The 21,780-nt window shown below is 35.7% G+C and overlaps 7 protein-coding genes across 11 annotated transcripts; 5 read left to right on the forward strand and 2 right to left on the reverse strand.

Moving 5' to 3' along the window:
• Positions 1-1,824: 1,824 nt before the first annotated feature.
• On the forward strand, positions 1,825-6,496 carry LOC103850954 (potassium transporter 8). 2 transcript variants are annotated; one of them, XM_033284233.1, is made up of 9 exons: positions 1,825-2,181; positions 2,268-2,502; positions 2,571-2,760; positions 2,845-2,898; positions 3,473-3,733; positions 3,829-3,881; positions 3,958-4,081; positions 4,160-4,414; positions 5,272-6,496. In XM_033284233.1, the coding sequence occupies exons 2-9, from the start codon at positions 2,488-2,490 to the stop codon at positions 6,318-6,320; spliced, it is 2,001 nt and encodes a 666-aa protein (XP_033140124.1). In that variant the 5' UTR covers positions 1,825-2,181; positions 2,268-2,487; the 3' UTR covers positions 6,321-6,496. The 2 variants fall into 2 exon arrangements, with proteins under 2 accessions (XP_033140124.1, XP_009126013.1); XM_009127765.3 differs by having other exon boundaries at positions 2,268-2,760.
• Positions 6,497-6,643: 147 nt separating this feature from the next.
• On the forward strand, positions 6,644-9,330 carry LOC103851236. 3 transcript variants are annotated; one of them, XM_018656820.2, is made up of 7 exons: positions 6,644-6,791; positions 6,890-6,988; positions 7,117-7,296; positions 7,795-7,965; positions 8,035-8,238; positions 8,321-8,412; positions 8,489-9,323. In XM_018656820.2, exons 1-7 carry the CDS (start codon positions 6,698-6,700, stop codon positions 9,089-9,091), a joined length of 1,443 nt encoding a protein of 480 aa, XP_018512336.1. In that variant the 5' UTR covers positions 6,644-6,697; the 3' UTR covers positions 9,092-9,323. The 3 variants fall into 3 exon arrangements, with proteins under 3 accessions (XP_018512336.1, XP_033140125.1, XP_033140126.1); XM_033284234.1 differs by having other exon boundaries at positions 6,651-6,787; positions 8,489-9,330; XM_033284235.1 differs by having other exon boundaries at positions 6,671-6,791; positions 7,101-7,296; positions 8,489-9,330.
• A 237-nt stretch (positions 9,331-9,567) lies between these two features.
• Positions 9,568-11,331, forward strand: LOC108870923. Its single transcript, XM_018656821.2, has one exon. The coding sequence runs from the start codon at positions 10,251-10,253 to the stop codon at positions 10,776-10,778; it is 528 nt and encodes a 175-aa protein (XP_018512337.1). The 5' UTR covers positions 9,568-10,250; the 3' UTR covers positions 10,779-11,331.
• A 1,658-nt stretch (positions 11,332-12,989) lies between these two features.
• LOC103850955 lies at positions 12,990-14,210 on the forward strand. Its single transcript, XM_009127767.2, has 4 exons — positions 12,990-13,364; positions 13,598-13,651; positions 13,789-13,848; positions 13,964-14,210. The coding sequence occupies exons 1-4, from the start codon at positions 13,068-13,070 to the stop codon at positions 14,090-14,092; spliced, it is 540 nt and encodes a 179-aa protein (XP_009126015.1). The 5' UTR covers positions 12,990-13,067; the 3' UTR covers positions 14,093-14,210.
• Positions 14,208-15,347, reverse strand: LOC103851238 (F-box protein At4g11590-like). Its single transcript, XM_009128082.1, has one exon. It carries the CDS (start codon positions 15,345-15,347, stop codon positions 14,208-14,210), a length of 1,140 nt encoding a protein of 379 aa, XP_009126330.1.
• Positions 15,348-15,672: 325 nt separating this feature from the next.
• On the reverse strand, positions 15,673-18,823 carry LOC103850956 (protein NRT1/ PTR FAMILY 5.8). Of its 2 annotated transcripts, XM_033285745.1 has the most exons (4): positions 18,298-18,823; positions 17,197-17,401; positions 16,890-17,001; positions 15,673-16,571 (listed from the first exon to the last, which is right to left on the reverse strand). In XM_033285745.1, exons 1-4 carry the CDS (start codon positions 18,571-18,573, stop codon positions 15,725-15,727), a joined length of 1,440 nt encoding a protein of 479 aa, XP_033141636.1. In that variant the 5' UTR covers positions 18,574-18,823; the 3' UTR covers positions 15,673-15,724. The 2 variants fall into 2 exon arrangements, with proteins under 2 accessions (XP_033141636.1, XP_009126016.1); XM_009127768.3 differs by having other exon boundaries at positions 16,890-17,401.
• A 37-nt stretch (positions 18,824-18,860) lies between these two features.
• LOC103850957 (putative transmembrane protein At3g54730) lies at positions 18,861-20,402 on the forward strand. Its single transcript, XM_009127769.3, has one exon. It carries the CDS (start codon positions 19,028-19,030, stop codon positions 20,315-20,317), a length of 1,290 nt encoding a protein of 429 aa, XP_009126017.1. The 5' UTR covers positions 18,861-19,027; the 3' UTR covers positions 20,318-20,402.
• The last annotated feature ends 1,378 nt before the right edge of the window (positions 20,403-21,780 follow it).

The following is a 21,780-nucleotide window of genomic DNA, read 5'->3' on the forward strand; positions in this document are numbered from 1 at the left end:
GGGAAAAAATAGAGTTTTAAATTTCAGCCACATAACGAATTATAGAGACTGCAGAGCCGTTGCTCAAAAAAAGAGACTGCTGAGCCACACGTCTTTGATGTTTTTTTTCTTTTTTTTGTTTGCTAAAATTTGGGTCTTGGATGTTTATAAACGTAATTATGAAAGAATGATGTTATTCCAACCTTCCTCCAACTTAAAACTCTTGGATATGCGCGAATACGATGTTGGTTAAACATTACTATTATCGAATAGTTAATTACTTATGATCCGATGATGGCTGCTGTTAAGTATGACCACGTGTGGCAGATTTGAAATGTATAAAGATGTTAAAATATATAATCCGAATGGATCCAGTTCTTTTTTTTATCCTACTTTTGCCCCTATGCTTATTATACAATAAGCATAATTAATTATATTTTATGTAAATTCCCTGTAGTCTTCATGTGGAGTAGACTATACGAAAAATATACTTTATTAGTATAGAATAATTAGGGGAAAACAAGATTAGCAACTTGTAAAATAGTAGCATTTTCCATCCAGACAATGCAAATACAAGGTTTGTGACATAATGATCTATAACGATAAGGAAAACAAAATTGTCATTTAAAATAAAGAAAAATTAATTTTCCTGTTCCTCTTTTCAGTAAAGTCGCTGGTGTTTATCAAACATATTAATAATAAAAACTGTTTTTAAACATTTATTAAGATAGCAAAAGTTCCCACTTCCCATTCTAGGAGGCAACAGCTTTCCTTTTTGTTTGATTTATATAAATGCTTGTGAAAGAGAAGAAGAAATATCGCGATCATGAACATATTAATCATTTGGGACCCTAATTGAAAAAGAGTGATATATATTTTGTTTTATTGTGTAAAAGTATGTTGTATTTTTGTGAAGTTTAGGACACTCGTTTTATCAATTATTATGTAAAGAAAGAAGATAAGTTGCTTTCAAAGTGGTAAGAGTTAGGTCTTGATAAGAAAGGCTTGAAGGTGCTGCCACACTAAAATCCCTGCATCTACATACACACGTGTCAAACCATTTTTAAATCAAAATAAAATCAAAAAATTCTGATTTGAACATTTGTATATAGTTTTGGGAGGTGTGTGAATAATTTATGGATTTGTGAGTTGGACAGGATGAACAAACAGGTCACACAAAAATATACCCTAATGTAAAAATCAAAGAATATAATAGAATCTCTTGGTACTATCAAACTATCAAAGTTTTAAAAAATAAAAAGTGATGAAGACAGCAATCTATTCATTCCCCACCCATCTCCCATTAATTCTTTATTTATCATTAATATTATTTATCTCCCATACTATTTTCCAATCTCTGACCTTTCTATGGTCACTTGCAAATTTGTGGTACTTTGATCCACAGTTTCCACTAAAACTACAAAACAATTATTTTTATAAAACATTTCAATTTGTATTCTAAAAAATATAGAGGAAGTAGCGGTGACAATAGTACGTTGTTTTTTCTTTTTTTGACACGTTGTTTCATTTGAAAATTTATATATTGAAAAAAAAAATCTGGATTGGTTCATTTCTTTATAACCAGCTAAGCTAAGTATATATCAAATGCTTGAAAAATTCCATCTAGTATTGTAATTTTATATAGCTTATTGAAAGAGTAAAAGATTTATTAGTGCATCTAGTTATTTTAGTCATAATCTCATAGCATTTTTACGTATAATTGTTTTATGTTAAAGCTGACACAAACACACATATACAACACCTATACATATGAATAGTTATAAAAATACAATTTTATATGATATATATATATATAGGGCCATTTATTATTTTAAGATTTGCACATTCTTCCATAACAAAGAAGGCCCCACCGTTTTTTTTCTTGAAGAGTATGATATTTTGTAGTTGTATTTGTGGCAGTTAACATAATGATTCTTTCATATGTTTTGTAGTTATGCCTCTTCTCTCTCTCACTCCTTCCTTATTGTGGTTCTTGATTTTGGCCAAATCTTTCTCATTTCAATGCATTAAAAATCACATATCCAAAGAATCCAAAAAGAAACTTGTGTAACGTCAATCGAGTTATATCCCCCCAATCTTTCTTGTCTTCCACGAACCAAATCCCTTCTTGAAATTCATATCAGCTAAGAAAAAAAAACAATCATGGATCTCGAGCGTCTGAGCCCAAGGAACCAAGTTAAGGTCAATCTCTGAACTTCATCCACTTCAAATTTAATTCCAAAATCCAAACCTTTGTTGCTAATTCTGTTTTTTTTTTCTGTCTGCAGAAAGAATCTTGGTGGACGGTTCTGACATTAGCTTACCAGAGCTTAGGTGTGGTCTACGGAGATTTAGCTACTTCACCATTGTATGTCTACAAGAGCACTTTCGCTGAAGACATCCAACACTCTGAAACAAACGAAGAGATCTTTGGTGTTCTGTCTCTCATCTTCTGGACATTAACTCTAATCCCATTAGTCAAGTACGTCTTTATTGTTCTTCGTGCTGATGATAACGGCGAAGGTGGGACTTTTGCTCTCTACTCTTTACTCTGTCGCCATGCTAGAATCAGCTCTTTGCCTAATTTCCAGCTTGCCGATGAGGACCTTTCTGAGTATAAGAAAACTTCCGGGGACAATCCGAGGAATTTAAAAGCTAAGGGGTGGAGTTTGAAAAACACATTGGAGAAGCATAAGGTTCTGCAGAACATGTTGCTTGTTCTTGCTTTGATTGGGACTTGTATGGTCATTGGTGATGGTGTTCTAACACCTGCAATCTCTGGTAATAAAAAAGATTTGATTCTTCTCAGATTTGTGTGGACTTTTCAAGATCTTAGATGCTGATTTTTATTTTATTTTTTTGCAGTTTTCTCAGCAGTCTCTGGATTAGAGTTATCCATGTCCAAGCAGCAACATCAATGTAAGCTCTCTACTATCTTGATTAAATATGTAGGAGCAGTGTTCTAAAAACTGGTTTAAGCAAATTGGACTTAAACAAAACGAATTTTTTAGAGCAATTTTTTTTTAAAATTGGTCTGCGCATTAAAAAAATCGGTCTTGCCTAAACAATAATCCTCTATAAAAAAACTAATCACTGCCTAGCCAGTTCGTGAACATTGTGTAGGAATGCTAAAGATGGTAATATTCAAGTTAGGTTTGAAACCATGTAGGATTAACATGAACCTTCTTAATTAAGTATAAAATAAGTTAACCTTTGAGTGTGGAAGGTGAGGCTGATGCAAATGCATTCTTTTTATAATCATAAATTAATGAATGTGGTTTAGGAGTTAAAGTTGATTTATAAAAACAAAGAAATAAAGCTAGAGGAATATAAAAGACTAAAAAGTCATAAAGCTTATTCTGAAAAGTGATCATCAAGTGGTCAAATAAAGAAAAGTTGGTTGGTTTGGATAAGATTGCATAAGTTCTTGTAGAATCTGATGTAAGCCTTCTTGGTCTTAATTGGTAAATAGTTGATTAACTTCATTATGCAGATGTGGAGGTGCCTGTAGTCTGCGCCATACTGATACTATTGTTCTCACTACAACACTATGGAACACATCGTTTAGGCTTTTTGTTTGCTCCCATTGTACTTGCATGGCTTCTCTGCATAAGCACCATTGGTGTATACAACATCTTCCACTGGAATCCTCATGTTTACAAAGCATTGTCTCCTTATTACATATGCAAGTTCCTCAAAAAAACTGGTACACGTGGCTGGATGTCTCTCGGTGGCATCCTTTTATGCATAACAGGTAATTAAAAACAGAGAAGGAACAGAACAGTTTTTGTATTCTTTTCATGAGTTTTGAAACCCTTTTAATTTATTTCCTTTGCGGTTTATCTACAGGCTCAGAAGCTATGTTTGCTGATCTAGGACACTTCACTCAGTTGTCAATACAGGTAAAAATTATTTTATTTGTAAAGTGTGTACTCTTATTAGCTTATCCTGAAACTTGCATTTGCTCCTTGGCTGCAGATTGCGTTCACATTCGCTGTTTATCCGTCGTTAATACTTGCATACATGGGTCAAGCTGCTTATCTGTCTAAGCACCATGTTCTCGAGAGTGATTACCGGATAGGCTTCTACGTTTCAGTACCAGGTAAATGCATTCACCATCTTTTAACCGATTAACATGCAATGCTGGCATAGTTTTCACTAGTTTGTTTGTTGTGTACAGAGAAAATAAGATGGCCGGTTCTTGCAATTGCCATTCTTGCGGCTGTTGTCGGAAGCCAGGCGATAATCACGGGAACATTCTCGATCATCAAGCAATGCACTTCTCTAGGTTGCTTCCCTAAAGTCAAAATCGTCCACACATCTTCGAAAATGCACGGCCAGATTTATATCCCGGAGATCAATTGGACTCTCATGCTATTATGCTTGGCAGTGACTGTAGGGTTCCGCGACACCAAACACATAAGCAATGCCTCAGGTACAGTATCCTTAAACCATAGTCATAACCAACTAAAAGGAAAATGAATGGCTTATTTCAACTCTCTCTTTTCACCTCGTGCTTTTTCCTTCATAAACAATTGATCCATGAATATTTCATCATGAACTACAAATAAATTCAAATTAACTATCTGAACTTTATAAAACATGTGTAAAAATATATTGACAACAAAAGTTAGTCAACCATTAACTCGGCTCAGCTCATTGGAGTTCCCACTAACTCTTGTTATGGTGTCTGCCAAGCAGTGCCGTGCGAAGAGTTTTAGGGGCCTAAAGCAAGTTCTAAAAATAAATTTATTTACAACCGTAATAAAAACAATTTTTTAATATGATATATTATTTTCACCAAATACACAAGTTTAATACTGTAAAAAAATAAGTTTATAACGTAAATATGTTATATTATATCATATAGAAAAAAATACATGAATTCAGAAAATGAGTTAATTAATTTTCGTAGAAATGTTTTTTTTTAAATAAGTCTAAACCACTAGACTATAAATTATTTTAAATTTTGGGGCCCTAAAAACAGTCATATTAATCGAGGGCCTGAGGCGAATGCCTTTTTCAATACACTGTAGGCACGCCTCTGCTGCCAAGTCGGCCGAATTAACAGTTGACTAACTCTTGTTACGATCAATGTACTTTTAAGCGCATTTTGTAAAGTTTATAGATTATTAATTTGAATTTATATGTTGCTAGTGATGAAAATATGCACTGGTCTATTGTTCATGAAGGAAAATCACAACGTGAAAAGTCTGAGGTTTGAAATAATCTTTTTTCCCCAACTAAACACAAAAGGTTCTGAATCTTTTCTTCTCTGTAACATGTATGCAGGTTTGGCGGTTATAACCGTTATGCTAGTAACAACCTGCCTGATGTCCCTCGTAATAGTCCTATGCTGGCGCAAAAGCTCCCTCTACGCGCTAGCCTTCATCTTCTTCTTCGGAACAATCGAATCCCTCTACTTCTCAGCTTCCCTCATCAAGTTCCTCGAAGGCGCGTGGGTCCCCCTCGCCCTCTCCTTCATCTTCCTCCTCATCATGTACGTCTGGCACTACGGAACCGTCATGCGCTACGAGTTCGACGTCCAGAACAAAGTCTCCATCAACTGGCTCCTCACGCTCTTCGGCTCCTCTAACCTAGGAATCGTCCGCGTCCGCGGAATTGGCGTGATCAACACGGAACTCGTCTCAGGCATACCAGCGATCTTCTCTCATTTCATAACCAACCTCCCCGCGTTCCACCAGGTTGTCGTCTTCCTCTGCGTGAAGTCTGTCCCCGTCCCGCATGTTAAACCGGAAGAACGGTTTTTAGTCGGTAGGGTTGGACCGAAGGAGTACCGGTTATACCGGTGTATCGCCCGGTATGGTTACCGTGACGTGCATAAAGATGACGTGGAGTTTGAGCAAGACCTTATTTGTAGTATAGCAGAGTTTATACGTTCGGACAAAGCGTTTGATGAGTCACCAGACCAAGAAAACGAGACGGGGAGCAACGAGAGGCTTACGGTCGTGGCGGCTTCCTCCTCTAATCTCGAAGGTGTTCAGATCTATGAAGACGATGGGGAACAGTCGGAGGTGACTGAGGCGCAGGCTCCTTCGCCGAGAGTTAAGAAAAGGGTGCGGTTCGTGTTGCCGGAGAGTTCGAGGATAGATAGATCAGCGGAGGAGGAGTTGACGGAGCTGACGGAGGCGCGTGAGGCGGGGATGGCGTTTATAATGGGGCATTCTTACGTGAGGGCGAAGTCGGGTTCGAGTGTGATGAAGAAGATGGCTATTAACTTTGGGTATGATTTTCTGAGGAGGAACTCGAGAGGTCCTTGTTATGGTTTGTCTACTCCTCATGCTTCTACTTTAGAAGTTGGTATGGTTTATATAGTGTAAGTGAGTGTGACTACACGTTTTCTTTTTTTTTTGTTAAATTTGAATATTGTAAATTAAAGTTAAGTTTATGAGGTTTTTGTTGTTGTTGTAAGTTGTAACTTTTGTGTAGAGATGTTAGAGTTGCTTGTGGCATAAGTAAGATGTGCTTTTTCGTTTTTTGTAATAGTTTGTCCCTACTGATAAAGATCTAAAAAAGAGAGATTGAACAATAAGTAGACAAGACTCAAGAGCATATGATTCTTGTCTCTTTATGTTTCTTTAACTGCAAATCTTCTCTTTTGTCGGCTTAGCTGATCATGTATATATAAGTGCATAGAACCAAATACATCCCTAACTTGTAAGCAACGCTTGCTCTGTTTCCCTTACAAAACAAAAAGATGGGGAAACATGGAAACTGGGTGGTTCTGTCTCTAATTTTCTTGTTTTTCTTTTGTGGGTTGTCTTCAGTTTCAGCTAAGCCGCCTCCTGTTAGTGAGTTCTTGATTATCCTAATTTGATTTCTCTTTTCAAAAGAACGTCCTTTCAAAAATGTCTGAAGATGTTCTTGTTTTTATTTGTTTTGGGAACAGAGATTGTAAGTGGACTTCTGACAAATGTAGCATCAATGCTGTGGAAATTATTGTGGTCTCTTCAGACATCTACAACCACAACAACCACCACAAAATCTGGTAAGACAACCCACTACCAGAAAAAAATGTTATACATTTATTATGGGGTCTCTTTATTATGATCTTGTTGTGGAGGTATCATTCTTTATAGAATTAAAATGCAAGGAAAAAGTTTGGAAATGTGACAGGTGTTTCTAGCCGTTCAATGGTGAAATATGAAAGTGGATATAATATAGAGACAGTGTTTGATGGAAGTAAGCTTGGGATTGAGCCTTATGCGATTGAAGTTTCCCCTAATGGAGAAGAACTTATTGTCTTGGATTCTGAGAACAGTAACATCCACAAAATTGCCATGCCTCTTTCTAGATGTAAGTTCATCTTCTTCTTGAAATAGATCTTATGAAAAAAGAACTCCAAAGTTCGATTTTGCTGGATACATATACAATCATATATTAACAATTTATAATGACCCATCAAAACGTTGAATCATTTATTTACAATTATGCTTTGCTTCAAGATGTGGATTCATGTTCTTTTGCTTTTTATTAATTCAGTAAAAAAAAAGTGAGTTTCTTCAGTTTTTCTATTACAAAGTTTCTTTCTTTGAGAAATTAAAACTTTTTTTTTACTTTAGTCCACAACACGACACATTAAGCTTTTATCCATGTTCTGTTTCTCTGTTTTTCAGGTTTATTCTTTCTGCTGTTTCTTGTTCTTCAAGTTAACTAACTTTCCTCACATTAAAGCACCCAAACTCTTACTTTTAGATAGATTCAAAAAGTCAAATAAATATATTAAGATTCTTGGTTTTGCTTACTAATCTCACAGCGGATTTGTTAATATTTGGGTTTTAAATCTACTCGAAGATGGTAAAGCAAAGCTAGTCTCTGGTTCACAAGAAGGCTACACAGGACACGTGGACGGAAAGCTCAAAGAAGCTAAAATGAATCGTCCTCGAGGGTTAGCTATCGACGACAGTGGAAACATCTACGTCGCAGATACTAACAATATGGCCATACGCAAGATCAGCGACGACGGTAACTACACAATAACATTATAAAACGCAATTACAATCTCTTTTTTTTAATAGTTTTATTTGTTTTCAGGAGTCTCAACCATCGCCGTTGGTGGAAGACGTAGCGGCGGATCTAAAGAGGAGATGATGAGACTCTCCAATGACTTTGATCTTATCTATGTCTCTTCAACCTGCTCTCTCTTAGTCATTGATCGAGGAAACCAAATGATTAGAGAGATTCATCTCCACGATCATGACTGTTCTCATCACGAACCCGAAACAGATCTTCATCTTGGTAACTTTTCAAACAAGCTAGGTTTGGTTTTTGTTTTGTGCTTTTGCTTGACACGATGCTGTTTTGGTTTGTGTATGTGTAGGAACCGCTTTGCTCGTTGCTGCTGCATTTTTTGGATATATGCTTGCATTATTAGTACGTAGAGTACGATCATTGTTCTCTTCGTTTCGTCATGTAAGTTGAACAGATTGGTTTAATTGGTTAAACCGGAACCAATTAGCATCATTGGTCCGTTTTTTTTTAATTTCAGGATAATAAGAGACATCATGTAGCTAAACCGAACATGACAATGGCTCCATATCAACGTTATCCAAGACCGGTTCGACAGCCATTAATCCCACCTCAGCATGAACCGGAAAAAGAAGAAGGATTTCTCGGTTCGCTTGGAAAGCTTGTGGTTAAAACCGGTTCTTCGGTTTCTGAGATGATATCCGGTTCAAGGAATGTTACTCCAGAAAGCTTCCAGTACCGAAATCAGCAACAACCGGACCAGTGGGCGCCGGTACAAGAGAGCTTTGCTATACCGGAAGAAGATGGACCGCCGGGTTTAGAACCGAGATCAGGTACAAATACGGATAAAACCTACCTTAGAGCACAAGGAACAAAGCAAAACCGGTCTTATTACCAAGATTATGACCAATACGAAAACCAGCAGAAACGAAATGTGAACGACACAGGGAAGTTCGAAGATAACCGAGAGAAGAACGAGTTTGTGTTTGGGGCGGTTCAGGAGCAGGACGGTCGACGAGAAGCCATGGTGATCAAGGCCGTTGATTTCAACGAAGCCATGAATGATCAGCGAAATCTACGGCCTAGAATCAATTACATGGGATACTCTTCTCATGTTTACTGATTACAAACTCAAATTTTCATAATTCACCTAGAATGTGTGTACTATATATGCTTTTGTGTTTATTAGCCTTGAGTCTTAACTTACTTTTTTTGCTTGGTAGTTTGGTTACTTTGCTATAGTAAGCAAACCATATTACTGATGATAGGTGCTTTTAAATATATAAGTAAGATGTTTTGGAAAAAAATTCTATTGTTTAATAATATTATAATTTTTAAGAAAAATTAATTGAGTTTATTAAATTCTACTGATTTAACTTTATTATAGATTGATACTTATAGAAGATAGCACATCATATTTGATATGTTTTTCAATATATGTGAACAAATGAAAAATATTATATTTATAAAAAGTTTTAATTGGTGACCACACTTTATGAACAAAATAATGGTGAAATTTATATTCCTTAATTTTTATACCGATCATGTTGAATTTTTTTTTGTCAAACTACAGACACATGCGCCTCATTCTATTCCTCTTATTTTTTAAGGAATTTGTAAAGAAAAAAAATTACTCTTCCAATTTCGATTGGGAATGAACTGAACATAGTTCTATATTTTTTTTATTCATTTCATCAACTGAATTTTTATTCACTATTTTTTTTTCTGTTCAATTAAACGGTCACCGGTTGAAGGGTAGATTATAATTTTCTTTTTTGTTATTAATGTGTTATCAATAGTCGGTGGTATAAGTTTATTAGAAAAATGATAATTGGCCGGCTAGTATTTTGGGAAGATTCTTCCCCACGTTTAGGGAGGACCGCATGAGACTGAACGGAGGAACACCAGATCTTGTCTGTCGTCACGTCAGTAACATATCAGCATCGATGAAAAACCTACCGGCCACAACTGTTTACAGCACCATAAACCAATTCGATCTAACATGCATTTAAAAAAAAAAGTAGACCGGTACATTTTCAGTTTATGGTAGAAAATCGAAAAGCGGTTAAATGACGAATATATTCAAAAACCAGCTTGGCATTACGCAATTCCAGCTATTGTTTTTAGCTACCATTTATTATTCCCATCCCTCTCGCCTTAAGAAAAGGATTCGTAAAGACATAACTTGCAAGAGGGGGGAACATTAGGGTTAGGGTTGCAGAGAACACAGAGGAAGGAAAGATTCAAAGAATCGAATACAAACTCTGTTCCTCTCCCGACCAATGGGGCTTCAATCTTTTCCCATCTCTGAAATGGACACAACCGACGACATGCACGAAGCGATGTTCGCCAAACGAGGCTGCTGTCTCTTCCTCCCGTGTCTCGGATCATCTCAGCCGTCTAGTCACGGAGGATCCGTATGGTGGCAACGAATAAGAACCGTGGATAAACTCGAGCCTGACGAGCGCTGGTGGATGTCAGGGTGGAGCAAGATGAGGGAGTGGTCCGAGATCTTGGCTGGTCCCAAGTGGAAAACGTTCATCCGCCGCGTCGGCCGGAGTCACTGCTGCGGCGGGGTCGGAGACGGCGGCGGTGGTGGTAATAGGACGGATCATGTTGATTTCCGGTACGATTCTTGGAGTTACTCGTTGAATTTTGATGATGGTAAACAGACGGGGCATTTCGAGGACGAGTTTCCGTACCGTGATTACTCGATGAGGTTCACCTCGCCGTCTCTGCCGGTCTCCACCAAATCTTCCATTGATTTCGACAATGATAGCTACGCGCCACCGCTGCCGCTGGTTAAGTAAGAGTCACGCGCTTGTCTGTTTTTTTTTTTTTACCGTGGTATGGATTCTAACGTGCGATGCACCGATGAAAGACGTGACATTTTTTAGATGAAAGATTCGAAGAAGAATTATTACTTTTTTACACATTTTCATTTTTTTTTTGTTTGTAATATTCTTTTTCACTTCAAATTGAAAATTTTCGTTTGATCAATATTTTTTTTTCCAAAGTTGAGGTGGTTTTCATGAACAAAAACTTGTGTACGAGGGAAGAAATATTTTTGATTGATCAAGTCTAATGCAATGCAAATAGTGAATCAAAATGAGCTCAATTTGCATTCATCCGTCGGATTCTACAAAATAAGTTGAAGCTTAATTTTCTTAGGACTTTTTGAAAACTGCTGAAAAGCCGTGAACTTTCAGAATGAAAAAAAGAACAAAGCAATTTACACTTTCGTCAAAAAAAAAAAAAACAAAGCAATTTACAACTTTCAATCAGAACATTTTAACATTCTTTTTTTTATAAAATTATATATTTTAATGTTCATTTTATTTTGCCAAACTGTTTTGGTTATACGAAAACTCAACAATCAAACTGAAGTTGTGTGTCTAAGCCAAATAATATAAAAATTAAAATAAATCTTTTTGAAAATTGAAAACTAAAATAAATAAAAAATTCCTAATTTCATATTGTTTGAACGTTTTATTTGCTTTTTTTTAATCAGTTTTGTCTTTAAAAAGAGAAATGAAATTTGAATAACTGGGGTTGAAAAAAAAATCTAATTACAATATTGTTCATTCCAATTTTTTTTTTCAGTTTTTGCTTTTTACTCACTACCGTTTTTAAATGAAAAAGGAAAAACGAAGCAAAATAATTTAATTGTTATATATCAAAAGACTTTTATGTCAACAATAAAAAACATATATCTATCTTATTAAAACTCAAGTACAAAATTAGATTGTTTGGAGACTTGAATAGGACTTTTAAAAATTTGGAGTGTTTGGAAACATGGATTGCAGTCTTTTAAAAAAAAATATTTTTGTTTGAAAACAAGGATAGTAGTATTAAGAAAAAAAGTAATGGGCTTATGTTTTTTAAAAAAATTGAAAGTTATCTAGGCCACTTTTAAAATATACCAAAATGGGTCAATCTAATTCCCTAAAAAAAATTTTTCTAAACTAACCATAAAACAAAATTTAAACTTTATATACATATTTCAAATCAAAATAATAATTCAAATTTGATTTATATCAAAAATTGATTCAAAAATATACATATATTCAAAAATGGATTTTTACTAAACTATTTTTCAATAACCATTATAAAAAAATATTGTCAATATATATAAGAAAAATATAATACAAAGCCCAATTTGAAATACCAACTCAAATTATGGTTTTCATATTTCATATTAAGTTTTAAAAATACTATTAATTATATGATTACTTATATGATGGTACATATAAAATATGATTAATTATATGATGATAAAATACGATATATAATAATGACTAGGGATGGGCTTTTGGATACCCATACGGGTTTAGTTCTGATCGGTTTGTATTTTGGGTTTTCGGGGTCAAAGATTTCAGCCTTATTAGAATGTTTCTAAATTTTGGTTTGAGTTCGATTTGGATCTTTGCGGGTTTGGTTTGGGTTTGGATAACTAATTTAAATTATTTTTAAAGTCTTAAATCATTATATATTTTAAATTTCTCAAAATGTATAAATAAAATAATATATTACGTATAAATTTGAATAACATATGTCATAATACTTAAGCTTAACATATCAATTGGCTTGATTTAAAATTTTGGATACGAAATCAATAATTATTTTAAGTATTTTTGGTGATTTGAGTATACTTTAACTATTTCAGATATTTACTTTTGACTATCTATATATATTTTCAAGTATTTAAACCAATTTAAAAGTATCATTTTTGATGTTTTATATACGTTAAATCTAAAAATAATTAATATATATAAGTATATAAATCTATTTTTAGATAAATTCGGATACCCAAATACTTCGGTTCGGATCAGATTCGGTTCTCTAAATAACAAAATTTTGAATAATTAGAATATTTAATCAATTTATGTTTGGGTTTGGTACTATATCTTTGGATCGGTATCGGTTATGTTCCTCGGATTCATTTTTCCAATTCCTAATAATTACATGAAAAACAAATATCAACATATTTTTCAAAATATACACCCGCGCGCCTGCGCGGGTCAAAATCTAGTTTACATTATCTATTTACTCACAACCTTATCGGAGTGAACTGAACATTGGTGAAGGTAGTAGCGAAAATGGCGTCGATTACAGCTTCTTCTACTTTCCACTCCTTATCAACAACCAAAAGCCTTAACCTTTCTTCGACCCTTCTCCTTCCTCCATCCAAAAACCTCACCTTTCGATCCAAACCCATCGGAAGCAGCAGAGTCTGCATCTTTACGAAACAGAACCGCCTTGGGTTGAGGAAGCTTTCGTCCCTTGGCGAAGGAGGAGAAGCCGTCGCAGTTGCAGATGATGAGCAACAGCAACAACAGCAAGAGACTGTCTCTGTCCCTGTCTCTCCTTCAGACATGCTCACCATGTTTTTTCAGGTACCTTCACCTTATGTGAGTGACTGTACGGTTACAAGTAGCAGTTAGTGAGTAGATTATAAGCTAGAATCTTTCGTATGTAACTAGGGCACATTGTATCTATTTGTACAAGTTATTGATAATTAGTTATCTGTTTAGCAAACTCTAATAATCTTCATTGGATAATTAGTCTGATCATTTGCTTATAGCTTCACAATAACATTTGAGTCTGATCATTTGCTTGATTTTGGAAGGCTGATGGAACTTTGAATGAAGCAGCTGTTCCTAATGTCACAAAGGCCTTACAGGTAAATAATATTTTGTTTCTTTTCAGTTTATTGGATTGTATATACAACCGTTTTGGTTACTTGTTTAGATTCAATCCAATCTATGTAATCAACAATGAATAAAAAAATCCAATAGCAAATCTTGTTTGTTCTTTCAGGACATCGACGGAGTTTCCAATTTAAAGGTTCAAGTTGCTGAAGGTGTTGCCGTTGTTGAGGTATGTTTACATCCACCACACTCTTGATGCATTCATTGACTTTGTATATGTGTATGCTTTGGATTAGCCTATGAATCTGACTTATTTTATCTTCAATGTGTGTATGTGTGTGAAGCTTTCAAAGCAAACAACGGTTCAAGCAACAGGAGTGGCGTCAAGCTTGGTGGAGACTATACAAGGAGCTGGCTTTAAGTTGCAGACTTTGAATCTTAGCTTTGAAGACGAAGATGAAGTTCTTGTCTAATTAAATCATCTGTCTCCTCCTCCATTTTTTGTGATTAAAGAAACATATTAATGTTCAATTTTTATTTAAAAATGACAATGTGCCATATTACAAAAGTAATGAACTCTCACTTTTCTTACAAAAGCATGGTACTAGCTTCAACATACTCCCATGAAACAACTACTCCACCAGGACTTTTATATCCTTCAATATCAATTTTTCTAAATTGTTTCGTCACTAGATTGTAATAGACAACATAGAACTCACCCCCATACCTCGGCGTCAAAATAATCTCACCCATTCTAGTAATCCCCTCAACGTTAAATTTAATACAAGGTTGTGTCCATGACCTTGTGGAAAAACACATCTTAGACCATTCATCTTCCAAAACCCACAACTCATATGTATCATAACCTTTTGAATAAGCTAAGGCTATTTTTCCATTGTAGTTCATTAGAGTTGATGAATAATAACTTAGCGTTTGGACAGACTCTGGCATTTTCGTAAAACCGAACTTTTCAGTCCTCACGTCAAATCTCACTAAGCTACGTTGCTTCATACCATCTCCTACGTAAGCACCGTAATACACAACCCCGTTGATACATACACTAATAGTTCCAGGACAATGAATCGTGTTACACTCGACCGTTCTCCATGAACTTTTAGATCCCAACGTAAACACTTTGTGTTCCTTATATGGTATTATGCTATCACCACTATGGTTACCAGGTAACGGAGTCATGGACAATACCTTATACTCCTCGTTGATTGGATCGTATCCAAGAATGTTTTCAACGTACGGTCCAACGTTTTGGCCGAGGTAGATTCTTGGTAAGGTTAGTGATTTTCCTGAGGTGGGGTTATAAATCACTGGACTCGTACCGTATCCACAACATATCAAGCCGTTGACTTCTTGAGGCTGGCGACATCTGGATCTTGAATCAGAGACGTGACATGTGGTGCGTGAAAGAAGAGATGATGTTCCTTCTTGTTGGTTTGACAAGAAGAACCGGTTCTCGAATCTTGTTTGGTAATAATCCCTTATAAAGAAGAGGATGCGTGACTGAGATTGGAAAGATATGATGAAATCTTGACTGCGGATTATGGAGGCCCAAAGCTTTGATACACAGACACATCTCGCTAAGGTTTTGGCAGGTAATCTTAAGAAAATAATGAACAGAAGCTCTAGAGGAATAGGATGTGAGTATCCTCCTTTGATAACTCCATCCTTGCTTTCTTGTGAGGTCATGATCTTATCAACCCTTGGTATTTCCATGGTGGTTATTATTGATCACTTAAACGTATTGATTTCTGAGACGTTTAGTTGAAAATAATTAGTATTTCGAGATAAAAAAAAAGCCATTTAGTCCCTAAGAAACCGTAGCTCTACACTGATGCACGTCTTCTTGATCACAAAGAAAAAGTTCATAGTCAACTAGAGAAGAATAATAAGCCAAATAATATTGTATGCTATATGTTAAGCACTTACAAAACGTTATAGATATTGTAGATCTTCCCAATATTTTTTTAGATTGTGAGAGGTTTGACTACGGTTCATTAACGATTCTAGTTGTATAATACTTTTTTTATAATTTGTAATATCATAATAAACCTTGAAGAATAAGTAATTTTAGTTGATAAACAGTTTTCATCTCATTGACCATCACGACTACTACTACTCTTAAAGTGTTTGCAAATAACAATATACATCAAAAAGCTAATGGCACTTGTAAAAGCCAAAAGCCAATAGTAGTTATCAAGTCTAGCTTCCGACATATCATCAGCAAACCAGTTCTGTCTCTCACCTCTTGACTTTGTACAACTCTCGATGACCGAGATCAGCGCAGCGCTCACAAAACTCCCCACACCGAACACACTCGTGTACAAAGCAAACCCCATCGTTCTCATGCTAACGGGAACCTCGCTGTAAAAGAACTCTTGCATGCCAACGACCGTGAAAATGTCCGAGACTCCTAGTAGAATGTACTGAGGCAAGAGCCAGAATATGCTCAACGGGTCTGAAGAGTTTGGTGAAGTCTTCATCTTCTTGCTTATCATTAGTCTTTTCCTTTCGACTAAAGCTGCTATAACAATGGCGATGATGGACAAGAACATCCCTATTCCCATTCTCTCCATCACAGGAATACCCTTTTCGTTTTTCGTTATTTTCTTGGCTATTGGGATCAAAACTTTGTCGTATAACGGCATGAGAAGGATTATAGAGAGAGTGATTGTGCTTTGTAACGTTGCGGGTGGGATTTTGAAGTTTGGTCCGATGTTTCTCTTCATAGCCATACCTTGCTTTGTGAAAAATGTTGCTGGTTGTTGGAATATGACTGCAAAGGTTAGAAGCATGGTCCATACTGGTAAGAGACGAAGCAAAAGCTTCACGGTTTCGAGGCCTGAGAAACTGTGATTGCAGTTTTTTTCATTAGCTAAGGTCTTGCTTGTAGTAGTGGATGCAGTGTTGCTACAGTTACATAGAGGCTTCTCTTGCAGCCTATATATAATACAACAAACCAAGAGCATGAATTAATTAGGGGGTGTTAACCAATTCATAAACCAAACCGAAGAAAATATGTATACAAACTTAAAACAAACCATAACCAAAATCCAATTGTACCGGAAAAAAATCGACTGAGTCAAATTTAAAAAACCAATTAAATATATTTTAAATTTACTTGCCAAAAGTACTGAATTTAAACTATTTTTAAAAACATATATTTGCCAGGAAACCAGATTTAACTCAAAACCAGAGATTAAACCGGAAAAGACTAAACCGAGAACCGGAGAATAAAACATCAAATTTATGACTTACTCTAGCTCCATGGCATTCAAGTCATGGTTATTCACAAGAGTGATCTTACTTCTTCTCCACACTGCTCCTTTGATATACTCTAATATCCTTTGAAATGGTTTAGCTTTTGGGTCTAGACCCGAGTCAGCATACACATAAACCCCACAGCCACATAGGAACAAGAGGATCAACAATAGCATGGAAGCGGTTGGGATTGCAAAACCGAGAACCCAACCAAATGTATCTTGGATATAAGCCATGACGGTCACTCCTAGAAGACTACCGACGCAGACACCAAAGTACCACCACTGGAAAAACTGGGACTTACGGTTCGATTTGACTTCTAAGGATGTCTCGCGGTCGTGATCAAGGTCGTTGTCAAGCTGATCGGCACCAAATGCTTGAAGCGATGGGTTTAAGACGCCTAAGCCGAGAGCGATGAGGCTTAGTGAAGTGTAGAGGAAGTAAAGAGAAATAGTTTTAGTAGTGGAACGTGACCCATCAAATGCCGTATATGTCAATCCCACTAGTCCCTTTTTAAACATACCCAACAAAATGCCAAACATTAGTACCTTACATAATTAACAAAAATTATAATCTCTAAAATATGAATTCAAAATAATAATAGTCACAAATACTTAATCTTTAAATTCTAAATTTTAAATAATATCCACAGCAAACTTCTGGTTCCTAAAATATAAGTTCAGCTTTTAAAATACTAGTAATTTTTATGAAAAAAAATAGCTTACAATAATGGATTTATTATTTATATACTTTTGTTCATCCTAAAAACAGTAGTGTAAGATCTAGTAATGGAATATATATAGTCAATATCAGTGAGGAATGATTCGAGTTCCATTATCATTGTCGAGTATACACTAGAGGCTTAACTATTTCTGATAAGACCCCAAAATCACATTATGGAACCAATCTCTACCGGAAATATGTGTTTGATTCCATTAACGTCCCATACTCTAAAAGGAAGATTAGTAATAAAACATTTAGTGAAAAAAGTATTTGCTAGGAAAATCCATCAAAATGTTGACATGCTTAGTACCTAACCACATCAAAAGACAAATTAATCTCAAGAAACGTTTCGTATTGATTCCTAAAGGTTCCAGTTTTCAAGCAAATAGACCTCATAAAAAATGCGCAAAGAAGAGGGGGTCACATGATCATTAACACCCATCATAAACAAACATATTCGAGAAATAACTTCCAACTCTAATTTGAGTCCGAAAAAAATCGTAAAAAATAGGTTGGTGGGTTTTAATTTCTCTCTTTAAAATTTTAACAAGAACCATGGATATTATTGTTTTCACCTATAAATAGAGAAAATTAGAGGAGAAGATGTTCTAAAGACAAAATGAAAGAGACTCTTTCTGACTGTTGATCCTAATTGAAGGTTGGTAGATATAGTGATACATACCACAAAGTAGAGAGAAGAAGAAGCAAGGATGGTGAAGAATCTGTCCCAATAAGAATCAGCGAAAGGAGCAGAGAAAAGAGGCAACATGAAAGTGAAGCCACTCCAGGTGTTAACAGTCGTGGCTGCTCTTGAATTGCTCATCTTTACCACATCAGTTAAATATGTCACTAAGTTTGATGCAACTCCTTTGAATGCATATCTCTCTATCCCAGCAATCACTATGAGAAGGGCACAAGATTTGCTAAGTCCTCTTCTTTTCTCTCCTTCAGCCATCATAAAGAATAGTTAAAGCTTGTGCTTTTGTGTATGTGTGGGCTGAAACCTGAAACAGAGATTCGAGGGAGATAAGAAGAAGTAAGGTTGTGCTTTGTGTGTGGGACTGTATTTATAAACCTTTAGGCCATAAAATCTGGTACAGTGCACACGCCTATATGCATATACAACTGAGTACAGGATTATTTTTATTTATTTTCTGTGCTTAATCTAAAAAGGAATTGTATTTATAAAGCACTAGAAACTAAACTTATTATATATATATATATATATATATTCCTTATTTTCATAGAATTCATTAAATATACGTTTCTTCCAACTCGAGTAGCGTCGGATAGAGAGAGAAAGCAATGAGCGAGGCGACAATAAAGGCGGACTAGGGTTTCGTCGTTACTGTCTCCGCCGACACGTCCACCGACGAGAATCTTCTTCTTCTTTCCTCCTCTTTCTTTCTGCCATGGCTACAGTGGTGCTTCCTCGGTTTTCAGCCTCGACGATTTCTGTTCCCGATTCAGATCCAGATCCGCTATTCACTTGGTTCTCAGATCTACTTTCTGTGGCTCCACCTCCAGAACCTCCAGACCCTCCTGACCCATCAGATTCGTTCCTTCCTCTATGTCGACCTTATATCTTTGAAGCTTCAGCCTCCTCTCGAAGATCTCGTTCTAGCTTTGACGATTCAGCTCTTGTGTCTTCTGGTGTTCAACTATCTACTGCTTTGTGCAGTTCTCTATCGTGTCCTATTCTCGGGGAGAACCCATGGTTACCTTTGGCTGGACCCTTCGCTCCTTGCATCAAGCGTTCACAAGGTTTGGGTTCCTCAGTCTATTGGAGTAAATCACTTATCTTGGAACCTTGCCTTTTGTTAGGTTTTAGTTATTTCAATAAGAGTCTCCTTTTACCTTGGAATGAGGATGTTGTGCTCTCTTTGAAGCTATTTTTACCTCAGTTTGAGGATGTTGTGCTCGTTTTGAAGCTCTTTTTACCTCAGTTTGAGGATATTGTAGGCTCTGTGAGTTTCATTATGAAACTCTATTTACCTCAGTATGAGGATATTACACTGTGGTGTACCAGTCTCTTACCTCAGTGTGAGGTTATTTGGACCTTTTCCTTTGTGGTTTTGGTTTCATTTATTTCAGGTTTACTCAGTCGGCAGTGGTCCTCTTCACAGCCTTCAGACTTCTTAAAGCAAGGCTTCGTCGGTTCTGAGTTTGTAGCTGTTTCGGGTGGTCTCTTTCCAAAACTTTCACCTGCCTTGAATGGTGTTGGTACAAGGGATAGTGTGTCGAAGATGGTTCTGTCAGATGCAGAAACTATGCCTTCAATTGCTTGCCTTTCAGCAATCTTTGATGCTGCTGACCTTCTAACCGTGATGCCCCTTGAGACTTTAATGTCTCTCCTTTGTGAAATTGTCTGGAACTGCCAAGATGCAAAGGTAGTTTTTCAAGCGTTGGTGGGTTCTGCACTCATGGTTGAAGCTTTGAAGCTACGCTCAGCTCTCCTCAAGGCTAAGGAATTAATCCTCCTTAGTTTTCATTTATTCTCAGACTCTCAAGTCTTCATATTTACCCTGCGCTTAGGGTCTGTTTTAAACGAGATCGCAGGTGTTCTCCATGACGTTAGAAGCCTTGCTACTCTCTTCAATCCTCTATCTTTTAGTTGCTTTCCTTGTTTTAATAATGTTCAGGCTGTTTCTCTGGCAAAGGCTAGTCTTGAAGGTATGAATATTAAAAATACTGTGGTTTAAGTTAATTGAATGAAAGAAATGGTTGACAAAAAAAAAATACGTTTCTTCCAACTCAACAGGAAGCTATCTTTTAACTCATCAGCTACTTTTTATGCAGACTTTATTTCTTTAGGGGATATATTCAATATTATGGATGACATAATTATTTTTATCGTGAAATGAAAAAATAACATTTTAGTAATACCCTGCATGTAGAAACTAATAACAGACTCTCCTTTTTCTCTCTCTTTTAGCAATTTGTCTCTTAGTCCTTTACTTGAAAAGAGATTGAGACAAGCAAATTGCAAAATAAGTTTGTATAATAGAACACTACTGGCAATAGCTAATTATGGCCCATATCCATTATGATTTTCCATCTATTCACATTAACCATGGTGGTGTAACTGATACCATCCCTTTTTAGCTAATGGTTGTTTTGCTATGGTTTCACTGGTGCTCTATTTTTTTTGTTGAAGTTGAACCCTTGTATGCTCTGTTCTGAGAGTAGGACTTGTTTGTCAAGTCTCAATGAAATACTCATTAAGTGAAAAAATAAAAAAGGAGGAAGATTTATTTATAGTGGAAAATAAAACGAATAATTTTATTAGTATGTGCTAGAATCCAATGTACATGTACGGAACACTAACAAATTCGCATCATTTGTATAATTCGAGTTATATATAAACACAAGTAAGAAAAAAAGATCTAAAACAAAAAAAAGGAAGATAAAATAAAGTCCACTTTAGGGTTTGGCTTTGGAGAAAAGTATAGTGAGTGGCAATATGTCGACTTGCACAAATTGAGTAGCTTACGTGCGTGACATTTATGTGGAGGTCTCTCAGTGCTTTCCCCTTCAACAAAGCAAAAACAACAAACATAAGATTTATTGTTATATACATAGAAAATAGTTTTTAATCAGGGCTAAAATTAGAATTATAAAAGAAAACGTGATTGATGCAAAAGAATAAGAATAACATGATTTAAATTTGATAAATAATGTTTTATTAATAGTTAGCAGAATTTTCTTTTAGAGTATGATCTTTGATTTGAGGCATCAAATTTTGTATGTATTCATGAAAATTTATATTTTGCTAAACTTAGGCCGAAGAAGTTTGGTCATTCGTGATTGGGTGTCCTAAAATCCATGGGAGAGTGTGTGTCTGTGTCTTGGTTACTTTGATAATATATAATTCTGGAGCATCTAAGTATATTAGAGAGTTCGAAACCAAACAAAAGCTGTGTCGAGTTCTAGCCAATGGTTTTCGTGGCTGCGAATTAATCTTCCTTTTCTCCTAACAAATATCTATAAAAGAAAAAAAAACATAAGGTGGTCTCGGGCGGTCAACTCTCATATAGTGATCATGAATATTATAATGATTATCATTTTGTTTCACAGAAGTACTGAAGTTTACAAAAATACAAGATTATTCAGCTCTAAAACAACAATAACAAAAGTTTATGAAAAGATACCTTTTGTTTCTGGT

This window comes from Brassica rapa, chromosome A02 (assembly GCF_000309985.2).
Source record: "Brassica rapa cultivar Chiifu-401-42 chromosome A02, CAAS_Brap_v3.01, whole genome shotgun sequence".
Lineage (NCBI taxonomy): Eukaryota > Viridiplantae > Streptophyta > Magnoliopsida > Brassicales > Brassicaceae > Brassica > Brassica rapa.

Bases quoted from the DNA above. Each gene is read 5' to 3' on its own strand.
- LOC103850956 (XM_009127768.3), bottom strand. From the start codon at position 18,573: ATGATGGCTGAAGGAGAGAAAAGAAGAGGACTTAGCAAATCTTGTGCC. The intron at 17,402-18,297 runs GTATGTATCACT...ATGTTTAAAAAG, and splicing joins CTTCTTCTCTCTACTTTGTG to GGACTAGTGGGATTGACATA. The intron at 16,572-16,889 runs GTAAGTCATAAA...TATTATATATAG, and splicing joins TTGAATGCCATGGAGCTAGA to GCTGCAAGAGAAGCCTCTAT.
- LOC108870923 (XM_018656821.2), top strand. From the start codon at position 10,251: ATGGGGCTTCAATCTTTTCCCATCTCTGAAATGGACACAACCGACGAC.
- LOC103851236 (XM_018656820.2), top strand. From the start codon at position 6,698: ATGGGGAAACATGGAAACTGGGTGGTTCTGTCTCTAATTTTCTTGTTT. The intron at 6,989-7,116 runs GTAAGACAACCC...GAAATGTGACAG, and splicing joins AACAACCACCACAAAATCTG to GTGTTTCTAGCCGTTCAATG. The intron at 7,966-8,034 runs GTAACTACACAA...ATTTGTTTTCAG, and splicing joins ACGCAAGATCAGCGACGACG to GAGTCTCAACCATCGCCGTT.
- LOC103851238 (XM_009128082.1), bottom strand. From the start codon at position 15,347: ATGGAAATACCAAGGGTTGATAAGATCATGACCTCACAAGAAAGCAAG.
- LOC103850954 (XM_009127765.3), top strand. From the start codon at position 2,143: ATGGATCTCGAGCGTCTGAGCCCAAGGAACCAAGTTAAG. The intron at 3,734-3,828 runs GTAATTAAAAAC...GTTTATCTACAG, and splicing joins CATCCTTTTATGCATAACAG to GCTCAGAAGCTATGTTTGCT. The intron at 4,415-5,271 runs GTACAGTATCCT...ACATGTATGCAG, and splicing joins ACACATAAGCAATGCCTCAG to GTTTGGCGGTTATAACCGTT.
- LOC103850955 (XM_009127767.2), top strand. From the start codon at position 13,068: ATGGCGTCGATTACAGCTTCTTCTACTTTCCACTCCTTATCAACAACC. The intron at 13,365-13,597 runs GTACCTTCACCT...TGATTTTGGAAG, and splicing joins TGCTCACCATGTTTTTTCAG to GCTGATGGAACTTTGAATGA. The intron at 13,849-13,963 runs GTATGTTTACAT...ATGTGTGTGAAG, and splicing joins AAGGTGTTGCCGTTGTTGAG to CTTTCAAAGCAAACAACGGT.
- LOC103850957 (XM_009127769.3), top strand. From the start codon at position 19,028: ATGGCTACAGTGGTGCTTCCTCGGTTTTCAGCCTCGACGATTTCTGTT.